Here is a 15,996-nt window from a genome sequence, read left to right as displayed (position 1 = left end):
GAGAAATATGATCGTAATCTAGAATTTGACCACTGATGTCACTGTTTTCAACCCATTTTACACACTGGCCCTTTAAGGACTTACTAGAGCTACCTGATAATAGAGAGTTACAGTAATCCAGCCTTGAGGTAACAAAAGCGTGGACCAATTTTTCTGCATCTTTTCGGGTCAGGATAGGCCTAATTTTCGCAATATTACGCAGATGGAAAAAATGCAGTCCGTGAGGTTTGTTTGAAATGAGAATTAAAAGACAAATCTCGGTCAAATATTATACTCTGTAACTAACTTTATATAGCCTGTTAATAAAGACTAATACTGATCATATCCAATAAAGATGTGATAACTTCTTTACAGCTTCTTTAAGTAGCAAAGTTCAGTGAAGTAAAGCTGCGCCGACCAACATTAAATCCACAGGGTTTGAGGTCGTCTCCCTCCTACAAAGAGCACAGAGACACTGAGGAGCCATAGGACCAGAACCCAAAGCCAGGATAAAGAGGTTCAGTGAAGGTGGTGTTGAAGGTGTGGAGGTGGATCCGTGAGCCAGAGGAGATTCTGTAGAAGGACAGAGTGCCGGCAGGACAGTCCACATACACTGCTACTCTACCAGAGGAGGAGGAGGAGGAGGAGGAGGAGGAGGGGAAAGAGAGGACTGCTTCTCTGTTTTTGTGACAGACAGAGAAACGGCCACCGTCAGAGCATTTCAGACTCCAGGACTGATCATTCCCTCCAAACACACGGTCATCACTGTATCCTCCCCTTTTGATTCCTCTGTATGTCACTGATATATAAACCCCACTTTTCCACTTCACCTCCCAGTAACAGCGACCAGTCAGAGCATTTCCACACAGCAGCTGAACCCAGTAGTCAAACCTCTCTGGGTGATCAGGATATGGCTGCTCCTCTGCCACATATATCACCTTCCTCTTGTTTTCAGACAGTGTGAGTTGTCTGTGTGCTGTGTTTGTGTCCAGTGTGAGCTCACAGTAATCTGAGGAGGGAAGAGAAAAAGACGGCAGCAGTTTATCATCAAACACATCTGAAGGGTTTATTCTTAGCAGTACTGTTTTAATGAATTATCACCACAACTACCATCTTGTTATTTAAAGATGAACTGACTGCTGTTTTGTCACAATGTGTGAAACTGAATCCACACTTACACTTCCTCACACCAGGTTTTAACATCTGCTGTCCACCGTGGTCCAACCTGGAGGAGGAAACAGTCAGAATGATTTTCTATCCAACATGAGTCCTAAATGCTGCTCAGCATGAAGCAGTGTCACTCAGCGTGACAGAGAAATAGGCTGAAACTCATCTGTGTCAACTGTCTCCATGATTCTGTTACTGGTGTCTGACAGAAGAAGATGTGAAGAAAAAGAGGAAGATGATGTGATGTACATGCAAAAAAAAGAGCCCGCTTACCACTCATCTGCTCTGTATTTACGAGCCACTACAGCATTTGGCTGGTATTGTTTTCACCTCTTGAGTCTGTATTTGTTATAACAGCAAAATGTGTCCCTGGAGACACCTTCTATAGTGGGAACTACAAGAGGTGTACAAAGTCATCATCATCTGTATCTGTTCAACCAAAAAAGTTAGTCATGGAGTACCACAAGGTTCTGTGCTTGGAACAGTTCTATTCACTTTATACCAGTGACGGCTGCTGGTCTTTCAAACAGGGGAAGTTCACTTTAAGTTTACATCATAAAATGTGTCATGTTGAAGTGAGGCAGTAACTTATAAAAGGAACATTAAATTGAAGCTGTTTTTCAACCACACTCATGCCACAGAGCCACAGCAAAACACACCTCAAAGAATTTCAGATGGGTTTAAACACCTGAACTGTACTGTATAAATGGTGAAAATGAGCTATATCGCTTATGGAAATAAGGAACTCTGGACGGCACTCTGTCAGAAGATTCCACTCGCAAATATCCGCATGGGACTGAGCTCGAAATGCGAAGCGCTGTCAGTCACAAAGGGGTTCCACCTTTTAGACAATTCCTCAAGTCATCATGCAGAAACCAAGCATCCTCTCCCGCCTCTCCACTCCCAGGGAAGTTGAGCCTCCTTGGAAGTGCCGATTTTGTCGCATTTATTCAATGAGTGTCTCGCTTTGCTGCATGAAAAAAACCTGCTAAGTGCTGTCTCATAGGAATGCTTGGAAGCTCCGCGTCCACTGTGCTGACACGAGAATGTATGACAGGGAGGTCGTGTTTGAAAACTGGTGATAAACAGCTGACGTTTGAACATCATAATCATGATGTTAAACGCATCCTAGCGCAATAGTGCATATTTGACCATTTCTTCTATGAAATTTTAGGGGAAGTTCAGCCTCCCTTGTTGTCTCAGAGCAATCGCCCCTGCTTCATACATGCTTCCCTTAGCTAAATTATAAATCACTCTGTAAACTGTTATGCAGATGATACACAGTTATATCTATCAAGCCAGAAGAAACGGATCAGCTTAGCTTTTTATTTATTTTATTTAACCAACAATTTCTCAATTCATTCATTCATTTTTGATAGCCTCTTATCCTGTTAGGGGTCGGAGGGGGTGAAGCCTATCCTAGCTGACACTGGGCAATGCTAACGACTGCACCACCATGACCAAGATTTGTCTTTTAACTCCCATATCAAACAAACTGCGTCTGCGTTCTGTCACCTGCGTAAGGGGCTGTACATATGTTGTGTTTTCTTACGTCCTCAAACTCATTGTTTTCAATGTAGACGCGTGGTAGGGGCCGTTTTTACAAAGCTTCCTTGGACAAAGAGTTGCTCCTCATGAAGAAATTCTGAGAAAATTCTTAGAATTGTGACATTTTCTTAGAATTTCCCCTTAAAGTTAAGACTAGGTCTTCATAAAGATAAGTTATTCACAAAGCATGTAAAACCTTACAAGAGCTCCTAAGGTGAAAAAGGAGGACTTTTAAGAGGTTTAAGAGTTTCTGAATCAGAGGAGAAAATAATGGAAACACAAAGAGGTCAAAGAAATGGACTCTAAACACTGGATGACACTGAGTAAAGAAAATGCTTCATATTAGATAATGCAGGGAGAATACGTGTGGTTGATCTTATTAGGGATATGCAGACATTTTCCACCTAACACAAGAATGTTATAACGCCAGAAATAAAATGATCACAATTTTGAGATATTTGGAAAACTTTGAAAACACATGAGAGCAGCAGTGATGAGTTGAGTCTGTCTCAACCTGTGATAAATATGGAGGAGAAGTTGATCGTTTTAGTGCAGGGCTGTCAGAGCTTTACATCTGTTTCAAGGAATTGAAGTAAATAGGCTATGATATGGTGCTTGTTGAGGTTGCTTAGCAACCTCAGATACAACCTGCCATCGTGCTTTGAAATTTGGCCCAGAAAAGGCACAAGAGTAGCACCCAACACCTGACCTCGCGTTTTCCAGGTGGTTTAAGATGTGGCATGTGTACGGCCCCTAATATCACAAAAATCAGTCACATCCTGTCTCAAAAAGACAGAAAAACAAGTCCACACATTAGTTATTTCTGGGCTGGATTATTGCACTTCCTTTTTATCAGATCAAGTCTCTAAAGACTCTCCAGCTGATTCAGAATACTGCGGCATGTGAACTGACAGGAATTGGGAAAAGATTTTAGGTTCTGTTGAAGGTGGCAAAAAGAGAAAAATATTCTATACAATAATATCCCATCTCCTCACCACCACAACTAATTCCTGAGATTGCTGACTAAAACATTAACCTGATGTTCTCAAGCTACAATATTTTTATGTACATAACCCAAGCCAAATCAAATTTTAATTGGTTCCTTATGCTTTAAAAATAGGAGACGATGCGCTCAACTCGCAGAAACAAAAAACTGGGTGCTGAATTCCAAATAAAGTGTAAGTGTTTTTGAATTTTCCTTATACTTTAACATATTCTGAGGCACCTCAGTATGTTCCTATTTATTGAAACTTATTGACATACTCATGTATTCATGTCTAGTTATTCTCAGGTACTCCTATAATCATCCTCTTAGTAATCATCCTTGTATATTGTATTCATCATTTTCTGTTTTATGCAAAGTTAGCCCTCTGCGCCCTGAGTCTGTGTCTGAAAGACATAAATAAAATGTCATCATTTTAAAGTCCAATGCTGTATATATTTTATATATTCTATATTCTAACTAATTCTAATAAGTAACGCATATGCTACAGCTAAAAACTACAGGTTCTGAGATTTATTTTGATGTATAATTTAGGTTTTTAAAAGAAATCCAGTTGCCAACCAGGCTTTTGTCTCACTACTCAAAGTCAAGGGATCTCAGAGGTCACTGAACATCAATAGGTGCTGAAATATTTAAGTCTGGACGCACCGACAGGCCGACAGCCATCACTAGAGATATGCTGATAGTAGGGCTGAAATGAGAGTATTTCACACCCAAGTTTTTCTAATGATTGTTTCCACTGGATAAGACCTCTGGGGATCCATGTGTTTCCTAATTGAGGCTTACTCACTTCCTCTGAACAGAATTAGGAGAAGTGCACCATCCTTAATGATGACTGACCAAAGTGGAAGGACATGGAATTAAAGAAATTAGAAGCACTGCAGTGTGCGAGCTTTTGATGTCTGTTCATACCTGAGAGTGTCCAGTCTCCAGCGTGGATCCTCCAGTCCAGCAGAGAGAAGCTTCACTCCTGAGTCTCCTGGATGATTGTAGCTCAGGTCCAGCTCTCTCAGGTGGGAGGGGTTGGAGCTCAGAGCTGAGGCCAGAGCAACACAGCCTTCCTCTGTGATCAGACAACCTGACAGTCTGGAGTGAGGAGAACATTGTAAAATCTGTGTTTTAGAAAATCATGTCAGCAGGAAAATCCCACAGATTTTGACCATTTTCACTAACAGAACAGAAAGCAGGGTGGACAGAATTGAAATGATCAACTTTTTTTTTAAAACTGCTTAGCAGTCCTGTAAAATTCAACTTAATTTACCTAAAGTGTATATCCAAGGCATTCCCAAAGTACAATGAAATCACTATTACTATTAATCACTGTAATTGCTTCTGTCATTGAGTTTTAAAGTTTTAAAGTTTTAAAACACTAAAAAACAGGGTTTTTTTAATGGAAAAAAAAGAAGCTGCAGATGACTACAACTGGGGGGTATAAGCTGGAAAACACAATGGGACCATATCATGAAGCCTCACATAGTCCAAATTCAAAGTAGAGAACAATATCACAGAAAATAAATATTTTCCACCTGTTTTTCTGAGGTTGCGTCCAGACGCTTTTTAAAAAAAGAGAGTAAAACAATGAACTGAATGTGAGATGAGTGAAAAACTTGACACAGACAGAAATATCTATTAGGAGCTTACTGTGTATAAAAACACTTCTAGAAAACCTGAATTGACAAAGATATTTCAGATAACAGAGGAGCCATTTGTTTATCATTTCTGAACATTTATAAACAGTCTGTGGTGTCAGTAACCCGTTCAAAAGCGCACTTAAGGTCAGAAGTGTCATTGACAAATCACTGACTATTGATTGGCTCTGTACAGAGAGAGTGAGGCAGGTCTTTCCATTCAACACAGGCCGTTTTGGAATATTGTTTCCTATAGTGAGAGTATGGAAGCTCCTATTGGCTCATATGAGGTGTCAATCAAAAGGTCAGTGTTCAATTGCCATTTTGATGGCAATAAATTGGCACATTTACATATAAATGGGGGATTTTGTGTGCAGGAAGTAGAGAAATATGAACATTCAAAACAATGCAACAGCAGTTTGTGGATATCTAAAGATGTAATAATGGGATTGGACTAAATAGTTCCGTGGCTTTAGATCACCTTGCCCTTTTGAATTGAGCACCGTTTTTGTTGGAATACAATCAGTCTGTGGATATTAAATAAACTTAAACTTATCATAATGCATAATTGGTGAGTTACAACTATTTGTTTTGTTTTTTTGTCTTATGTCTGACAGAAGTGTTTATTGGACCTACTGTGGGGGTTGTATCTTAAAATGGTTCACATCAAACCACAAGGAGCATAGCTTTCGAACAATAGGTCAAATGGGTGAACCACTTAAATACAGCGTATACAGCAGTTGTTTACATATTATAATCATCAAATAAAACCTTACGATGACCTAGTGATGGGACGTCAGATTGTTATCAAACAATACATGAATACAGACCTGAGGATTTCAAGTTTACAGTATGGACTTTCCAGCCCAGTAGACAACAGCTTCACTCCTGAATCCTGCAGGTCGTTGTTACTCAGGTCCAGGTCTCTCAGACTGGAGGACTGACAGCTGAGAACTGAGGACAGAGCTTCACAGCTTCTCTCTGACAGGTTACAAAAGGCTAGTCTGTGAAATGATTAGCAAATAAAAACAAGCAAAATGTTTAATTTGTCATGTATTAAATTAAGCATATTTGAAATTGTTCATAAATCCACTTACAGAGCTTTGTTGGAGGCTTTGACCACTGGCAGCAGCCTCAGAAGAGCCTCCTCTGAAGCAGAGTATTTCTTCAGGTCAAACACGTCCAGATCTTTTTCTGATGACAGTAAGATGAAGACCAGAGCTGACCACTGAGACGGAGACAATTTATCTGTGGAGAGACGTCCTGAACTCAGGTACTGTTGGATCTCCTCCACTAGAGAACGATCATTCAGTTCATTCAGACAGTGGAACAGATTGATGCTTCTCTCTGCAGACAGATTCTCACTGATCTTCTTCTTGATGTAGTCAACTGTTTCCTGATTAGTCTGTGAGCTACTTCCTGTGTCTGTCAGCATGCCTCGTAGGAGGGTCTGATTGGTCTGCAGTGACAGACCCAGGAGGAAGCGGAGGAACAAGTCCAGGTGTCCATTTCGACTCTGTAAGGCCTTGTCCACAGCCCTCTGGCAGAGATGTTTTCCTTTAGGTTTGTCTTTGAAGACTTTAGGCCGCCGGGAGGTGCCTGTTTGTTCTTCTGCCATCAGGTTGACTCCAGAGTTGTTGAACTTTCGATGGACGTGAAGAGCAGCCAGAAACTCCTGAACACTCAGATGGACGAAGCAGAACACCTTGTCCTGGTACAGTCCTCTCTCCTCCTTAAAGATCTGTGTGAACACTCCTGAGTACACTGAGGCTGCTCTGATATCGATGCCACACTCTGTAAGGTCTGATTCATAGAAGATCAGGTTGCCTTTTTGCAGCTGATCAAAAGCCAGTTTTCCCAGAGATTTAATCATCTTCCTGCTCTCTGGACTCCAGTGTGGATCTGTCTCAGCTCCTCCATCATACTTGACGTTCTTCAGTTTGGTCTGAACCACCAGGAAGTGGATGTACATCTCAGTCAGGGTCTTGGGAAGCTCTCCTTCCTCTCTGGTCTTCATCACATCCTCCAGAACTGTAGCAGTGATCCAGCAGAAGACTGGGATGTGGCACATGATGTGGAGGCTTCGTGATGTCTTGAGGTGGGAGATGATTCTGCTGGCCTGCTCCTCATCTCTGAATCTCTTCCTGAAGTACTCCTCCTTCTGTGGGTCAGTGAACCCTCTGACCTCTGTCACCATGTCAACACAGTCAGGAGGGATCTGATTGGCTGCTGCAGGTCGTGTGGTTATCCAGAGGCGAGCAGAGGGAAGCAGTTTCCCCCTGATGAGGTTTGTCAGCAGCACATCCACTGAGGTGGACTCTGTAACATCAGTCAGGATCTCATTGTTGTGGAAGTCCAGAGGAAGTCGACACTCATCCAGACCGTCAAAGATGAACACAACCTGGAACTCTTCAAACCTGCAGATTCCTGCTTCTTTGGTTTCAGTAAAGAAGTGATGAACAAGTTCCACCAAGCTGTACTTTTTCTCTTTCAGCACATTCAGCTCTCTGAAAGTGAATGGAAATGTGAACTGTATGTCCTGGTTGGCTTTGTCTTCAGCCCAGTCCAGAGTAAACTTCTGTGTTAAGACTGTTTTCCCAATGCCAGCCACTCCCTTTGTCATCACTGTTCTGATTGGTTTGTCTCTTCCAGGTGAGGCTTTAAAGATGTCCTCTTGTCTGATGGTTGTTTCTGGTCTGTCTGATTTCCTGGAGGCTGTTTCAATCTGTCTGACCTCATGTTCATCATTGACCTCTGCAGTCCCTCCCTCTGTGATGTAGAGCTCTGTGTAGATCTGGTTCAGAAGGGTTGGGTTTCCTGCTTTAGCAATCCCCTCAAACACACACTGGAACTTTTTCTGCAGGTTCGATTTGAGTTCACGTCGGCATACTGCAGCAACAGTCCCTGAATGAACAAAGAAGTAATTAATCAGTGTATGTTTCAGTCAGTCTTACAAATTGCTTACAAAGCCCTGATAGGCCCTGCTCCAAGTTATGCATCTGATCTGTTATTGCCCAATGTCCCTTTTTACACCTTAAGATCCTCAGGTGTGTCGCTCCTTGTATATGATCCAGTTTAATTCACAAAGGTGATAGAGCCTCTTCAGTCAGAGCTCTTACACATTTAATGACAATCATACACTGCTCAAAAAATGAAGGGAACACTTAATGGTCCCAGTCTAACAGGAAGTGAGTTAAACTTCAGGATATCAATCTGTCCATTTAGGAAGCACAAGTGATTGTGAATCAGTTTCAGCTGCTTTGGTGCAAATCAAAGTGACAACAGGTGCAGTGGAGAGGCAAAAGCAAGACAACCCCGAAAAGGAAAGACAGACAGTTGCTCTCTCCTTATCCTTTCTGACTGATTCTTCTCTAGTTTGGTCTTCTGCTAGTGTCCTTGTCACTACTGGTAGCATGAGGATGTCACATCCATACGTGTCTCCCAGCACAGTCTCAAGAGCATGGAGGAGATACCAGGAGACCGGCCGTTACACCAGGAGAGCTGGACAGGGCTTCAAGTTAACCCAGCAGCAGGACCAGTATCTGCTTCTTCGTGTGAGGAGGAACAGGAGGAGCACTGCCAGAGCCAAAAATGCAAAATGACCTCCAGCAGGCTACTGGTGTGCATGTCTCTGACCACACTGTCACTGAGAGTGGCATGAGGGCCCCACGTCCTCTAGTGGGACCTGTGCTCACAGCCCAGCACCATGCAGCTCCATCATTCACCAGAGAACACCAGAACAGGTTCACACACACTCAATCAATCAATCAATCAACCAACCAATCAATCAATCAATCAATCAATCAATCAAACTTTATTGATATAGCACTTTTCATACAAAAAAAATTCAACACAAAGTTCTTCACACAATAAACACACACACACACCATGTGAAATCTGTTAAAGTGCTCTTACTGCTCTGCAGACAGTCGGCCAGCTCCTCCTGCTTCATTCTCCTCAGGAAGTTCAGTGTGATCTTCAGAAACGCCTCTCTGCTGCTCTTCCTCTGCTCTTCATCCTCACCATCCAATGCCTCCTCATCCTCACTCTGACTCTCTAAGCAGTCAGGGTAATCTGAACTCAGAACCTTCTGGATCTTCTTCAGCTCATTCTCTACAAAACTGATAATGTTCTCCTCCAGCAGCTGGAAAAGAATAAAATGTAAACTTTAACTGGTAGAAGTCGACATCAGATCATCTGTGAGACAGAAAGCTGCAGAGTGCAGCATGGAGACTGGATCAGAATGATAGCCAGAATGGTCAGGCTTAGAGAACTTAGAGAGCTCATAGTGCCATATTATCCCACCAGAACACTGCACTCTGAGAATGCAGGGTTACTCGTGGTTCCTAAAGCTACCAAAAGTAGAACAGGAGCTAGAGCCTTCAGCTATCAGGCTCCTCTTTTGTGGAATCATCTTCCTGTCTCAGTCTGGGAGGCAGACACCGTCTCCACATTAAGACTAGACTTAAGACTTTCCTCTTTGATAATACTGACTGAGTTAGGGCTGGCTCTTATAGTTAGGGCTGGCTCTTATAGTTAGGGCTGGCTCCTGTAGTTAGGGCTGGCTCAGGCCTGCCTTGGACCAGCCCCTAGTTAGGCTGATATAGGCCTAGTCTGCTGCGGGACCTCCTTTGACACACTGAGCTCCTCTCCCCTCTTTCTCCATTTGCCTGTTCCAGTCACGGATGTTACTGACTTCTTCCCCAGAGCTTTTGTGCTCCCTCGTCTTTGCAGGATTGCAGTTGCACCTGGAGTGTTGGTTGCAGTTACACTGCCGACGTGGTCCTGCCTAATGCTGACTACTACTGCTATTATTATTACTCATACTAATATTATACACATATGATTATTATTGTTATGACATTATGACATTGGTGGCATCCACATGAATACCAGGACCAAAGGTTTCCTATGTAAATGAAACTGAATCACACTTAAACTGAAGTTCAGTTCAGTATTTAGTTTGTGTATGTTCTAATTAGCAGTAGTAGCTGTGCCTTTACACACCGTTAATATGGAGTCCAGGTATGTTTGATGCTGCTGGGCAGACTGACCACTGGGAACCTTTAAGCTCTGCTGACGAACTCTGTGATAGGACACACAAAAGTTGTTCTGTCATAATAAAGTCAGGTAGAAATCTATAAATTCTGCATGAATATTGAATGTAATGTTTTCAAAGACATCTGTGACGTGATCACATTGCACTGTGTCTCCTATAAATCATGTTTATATACAACTACGTTGAAATAGGAAGTACGTTTTTGAGGGGAACTTAATGTAGAGTGAATAACATTTTCTGATCACAAAATGATGACATGTTGCTAATTAATGGACCTGGAAAGTAAAAAAAAAAAGCTCAAACTGAACGAATTCGAACGAACATTCCCCATATTTAAGACTCGACGTACTCTGGCAGTAACTCAATTCACACCCACAGTAAATGCAAATAACTTTGGTCTTGTCGAGAGAATCGTCTGACAGAGGTTTGAAACTGAACTTGCCGTTCAAAAGACACCTTTCTGTATCCATGTCTGCTCACAATGATTTGTGTCTGCTTGCCATTTCTGTATCCATGTCTGCTCACAATGATTTGTGTCTGCTTGCCATCCATAACATTACTGCTGCATCGCTATTCCTAAACTACGGGGTGGGCCGAGGGTCATAATTACAGAACGTATGTGCATTAATTGCATGTCAAAAAAAATTGTGGCGCTAAAAGGAATTTGCATTAACTCATCATTAACATGTTAACTTTGACAGCCTTATAAAGAATACAAAGTGATAACAAAGACATCAAACCTCATCGTAGCAGAGATGGATAGTTACAGACACAAACATTAGAAATTCTTACCTTCTATCAGCAGAATGGTGTCCTCCTTTGAAGTCAATTGGTCTGTGCATGGAGCGGTCGCTCTTGAAGGACACACAGCTGGGTTCAGGTTCAGGTCCAGGATGGTCTGGTGTCTCATGTTGGATCCTGATTGACTGGTGTCCTTTTTTGAAGTCAATTGGTCTGTGCATGGAACGGTCGCTCTTGAAGGACACACAGCTGGGTTCAGGTCCAGGTCCAGGATGGTCTGGTGTCTCATGTTGGATCCTGATTGACTGGTGTCCTCCTTTGAGGTCGATTGGTCTGTGCATGGAACGGTCACTCTTGACGGACACACAGCTGGGTTCAGCTTCAGGTCCAGGATGGTCTGGTGTCTCATGTTGGATCCTGATTGACTGATGTCCTTTTTTGAAGTCAATTGGTCTGTGCATGGAACGGTCGCTCTTGAAGGACACACAGCTGGGTTCAGCTCCAGGTCTAGGTCCAGGTCCAAGAAAATCTAGTCTCTCATGTTGGATCCTGATAGAATCAGACACACTGATAAATTCACGGGTAAAATGAAAATCTGATAACAGCAAACTGGGATAATTTATTACTTTTGATCGGAGGGGTGTCCACCTTTGAAGTTCATAGGTTCACCCATAGACGAGTCACTGTTGAAGGACCCACAGCTGGACACAGGAGAGTCTGATCTGTTGAACACACACAGAGCTGTGAGTGTGAACAATGACGGTGGAGTGATTTGAGTCATGGACAGTTAGAGATCCTGGTCTCACCTCTGAGCTTTGGTCTGGCTGTCATGTTCCCCACACAGAGTGGTTTTAGAGGGATGGACTCCCTCCTCTCTGTCCTCACCCAGATTCATAGCAGAGTCCACACCTTCACACAGACACAACATGCAGTCACTCAGTACAAAAAGCTGCACAGCACAGGACAGATGAACAAAACCACAAACACTTTTCTTATTTTCAGCTGATTATACACTAAAGAAAACAGACTGATTAGATTATATTCTATTTCTGCCAATGTATTCCTCTAAACACTACAACGGAGCTTTAAAGCAGCAGCTTCCAAGCATCATATTGATCTTTTAAACCAAACCAATCAGCATCCAGCACCCTTCCTCCTGTGCAGGTAAACAGTGACACAATGTGACGATCAAATATGATCAGATTCCTCTGATAGGATTCTCACCTGCTGAACTCACCTCAGGTCGAGTTACAGACACTTTCCACCTTCACGTGTGGAGGAAACACTGGGAGAGAAGACGCTGCTCATTTCTTCCTCGTCTGTCCTGGTGTCTGTGTGCTTCTGATCTGAGGACGCCGTTACACCCTCAGAACTTCATGACTGAAAAACCCCACAGTGACGTTAAAACCAGTCTAACCAGTGGCCAGCCTAGGTATTTCTCTTTCCTCATTCCTCTCCCTTACCTGCCTGGGGTGTTGGCTAATTTATGCTGACATTCTGTTTTTGAGATCCATTTGGTATTATATTTCACAAAGGTTCCAAGACTGAAACATCATGTGTTCATGATTTGAATAAGTTCTACATTCTCTCAGTAGATGGTGCTCAAATCCTCCATAAAATAATACTGAACCCGGTCAGTGTCAAAGAAGACATGTGTAGTTCCAGTATCTGTTCACTGGATGGTGCTAACTGACCATCTACTGAGCTAAATATCTGTTCAGCTCAGAAAGATGAAGTGGAGGAGCAGAAATCTGGGTCACACACGTCTCCTTGTTAAAACTCTCATTGTTAAAAACATGTTAAAATGTACTCATATATCATTTTGTAAAGAGATTTGTGAGGCTGGACCTTTAAATAATCTCACTCTTGTATTTTCACAGCAGCAGGCTGTTAACCTGGATGAAAATTAGGTGACTTTATTCATGTATCTAATTTTATATTTAATCTGAATTTTTATTTAAAATGGTTGTGAAGGTTTTTTGTGTTTTTGTGTCCAAAAAGAAGCAACATCATCTCCTTCAGGAAGAAGTGTGTGCAGGCGTGGAGGAGGGACAAGTCAGCAAGATGGTGGGAAAACACACTGCAGTGGAAGATCACTTGGTCAGATCTCTTTCGGGCCGACATCCTCTGCTTCAGATTTCTGGTCCAAGCTGTCCATGACACCTTACTAAGTCAAGCAAACCTTCACACTGCCCCAAAGCCTTGGCCGATGGTCGTTATCGCTGGCGCCACCACCAGGTGCTCAAGGCAGTGGTGGAATCAGTCACCACAGCCACTCAGTCCAGTAAACACCACCCCAGGTAGAAAACCAACAACAACTACTTGCTGTTGATTCTACTGAAGCTGTGAACAACTAAAAGTGAGACATGAAAATTATTCTCATAGTCCTTTGAGTCAAAGAGATATTCCTAAAATATGAAACCCTGCATCAGAGAGATATTTAGAATCAGCCAATCAGAATCCAGAACCCTTCCTCCTGTGCAGGTAAACAGTGACACAATGTGCAGTCAAACATGATCAGATTCCTCTGGTAGGATTCTCACCTGCTGAACTCACCTCAGATCGACTTGCAGACACTTTCCACCTTCATGTGTGGAGGAAACACTGGGAGAGAAGACGCTGATCATTTCTTCCTCATCTGTCCTGGTGTCTGTGTGCGTCTGATCCAAGGACGCCGTCATACCTTCATACCTTCAGTCCATGACTGAAAAAACATGCGTTCAGACCAGGTGATGTAGTTCTACCATCTGGCCACTAGATGGTGCCAATTAACCATGTAATGACCTGAAGTTCAGCTCAGCACTGAACGAGGTAATGTGACTGATGTGACACAGTGTGAGTTTTAAAGTATCTTACACTGTAGGGGAGAGTGGGGTAAGATGAGCCAACTTTTACTTACGTTGTCTTGTCAGCAAGGAAAATAAGACTGAAGTAAAACATCTATTTAATTCAAGATGTCTCCTACCGACTGAAATGATAAGAATGCATCTGTGACGAAGGGCCCTGAAAATATGACGTCAGAAAATAAAGTGTTAGTTAGTACCCCACATCATTTAACGTTTGGCTTTGGTGAAACCACTGTGAAGATTTTAAATGAGGGCAGTCATGTATATTAAAGGACAGCCAGTGGCCATCTCATCACATACAATAAAACAAAAAACAAACAAGTGTTCAGCAGAAAAAAATAATAGTGGTTGTGATGAAAGTGTTGAGCCAGTCTCAACATAATTAAACAGTATCACACCAGAGGTCGTGCTGTTGGACTGAATGTAATCACAGCTGTGATTCGGCCGCAGGCTGAGTGATGAAGATGATGAGGATAACCAGAGATGATATTCAGTCCAACAGAGCGACCTCCAGTGTGATATGACTTTAATAAAACAGTTCTACAAGTGCCGTTTATTAACAGTAACAAGCAGAAACAGGCTGTTGTTGCACGGAGCCCAGAAATCATCTGTTAATGTCACGTTCATCCGTCTGCGCTGACTCACTCATTAAAGATCTGACTGAACTCCTTTCCGTGTTGTAACTGTTTCCTTCACTCATTAGTCACATTATTAATGCGCTGTCTTCATGTCACAGACAGCCTCTGTGAATTCAGCCGCCTCGTTGTTCCAGAAGGGGAATTTGTTTTTTCTTGCTCCGACACCAAATGGCTCCTCGTCTGCTGACGAGTCATCAGATGTGATGGATCTGGAGGACGTTTGGAGCTGGCAGAACAATATGTGGTTACATTTGAAGTTTGTATTTGAATTTTCAGCACAAACAGATGTTTCTGTGGAGTTTTATTCTCCGAGCTTCGTAACATGTGGACGACAAATATGAGTTTGGCTCATACAGACACAGTGTGCATGTTGCTGTTCTGTCTCCAGGTTCGTGTTTAAGGACGGAGTGAGTCAAACGGATGTTTCAACAATAAACAACCAATAAAACGAGATCATCCACCTGCTGCAGTCAGTGACCCTGACCTTTGACCCCTGTACAGGAAACAGGACTTTATCACTACATGAACCACCAGAGACAGAGCCAGGCGCAGGGCGGCTGAGAGAATCAACACGCTGCGGAGAACTCCACAGTAAAATTTTACCTGTTTTGAATTAAAAAACAAACAAAAAAACAGAAAATCAATATGTGGCAGTTTGTACGCCAGAGTCCTGCACCTGGTCGGTAACCCGCAAACAGCTGCTTTATTTTTCAGAATAAAACAAAGTAAAAAGATGTATATGTGTAATATTCTGACAGTTCCTCTTATTTTGAAAGTCAGTGACACAAGTGTAACCTTTGACTCCGTGGTCACATTGGTCACCGACGTGGAGGACTCCAGCCATGAAACTTTGCAGCCCGAGGATGAGGTGGCAGCCTACATGGAGTTCAAAACACCCAAGGAGGATCCTTTGGAGGTTTCTGAAAATGATTAATAAAACGTCTAGAAATTGTTAATATAGGAAAAAAAAAGATGAAGAAATGTCCAAAAACATTATTCCAAATGTCACAATGAAACATTATAAAATGTCCAGAAAAGAGACAGTGAAAAATGTTCAAAAAAATGTCAATAAAAAAATATTCTGGACACTCTGTGGAGACGGAGCAGCAGAGCGCCGAGCGGAGTGAATGTGTGAGAAATATAACGCGCCGTTTCTTCCATCAACAGGGCTCTCATTTTAGTGTAGAGCGTCAGACCGAATTTACCAACGCACCATGTCAGGTTTCTCTGGCTGCGCTCGATGACGGGATGGTGAAAACATTCAAAAACTGCCAGGTTCGGAAACATTCTAGCATGCTCCTTTCACACCTTTGTTTCTGACACTTTAATAATATCAATATATTTTTGTACATTTTATTATCTTTTTTTTTTTTTTTTTTTTTTTTTT

The 15,996-nt window shown here is 42.3% G+C and overlaps 1 protein-coding gene across 1 annotated transcript; it reads right to left on the bottom strand.

The window, feature by feature from the left end:
- Window positions 1-163: 163 nt before the first annotated feature.
- Window positions 164-12,034, bottom strand: LOC126398518 (NLR family CARD domain-containing protein 3-like). Its single transcript, XM_050057925.1, has 10 exons — window positions 11,932-12,034; window positions 11,752-11,847; window positions 11,177-11,674; window positions 10,333-10,411; window positions 9,241-9,469; window positions 6,423-8,229; window positions 6,156-6,329; window positions 4,610-4,783; window positions 1,158-1,204; window positions 164-988 (listed from the first exon to the last, which is right to left on the bottom strand). The coding sequence occupies exons 1-10, from the start codon at window positions 12,018-12,020 to the stop codon at window positions 435-437; spliced, it is 3,747 nt and encodes a 1,248-aa protein (XP_049913882.1). The 5' UTR covers window positions 12,021-12,034; the 3' UTR covers window positions 164-434.
- Between the last annotated feature and the right edge of the window lie 3,962 nt (window positions 12,035-15,996).

The sequence above is a fragment of the Epinephelus moara genome, chromosome 12, assembly GCF_006386435.1.
Source record: "Epinephelus moara isolate mb chromosome 12, YSFRI_EMoa_1.0, whole genome shotgun sequence".
NCBI lineage: Eukaryota > Metazoa > Chordata > Actinopteri > Perciformes > Serranidae > Epinephelus > Epinephelus moara.
Note: the sequence above shows the minus strand (reverse complement) of the source record. Positions and strands in the feature narration are given on the sequence as shown.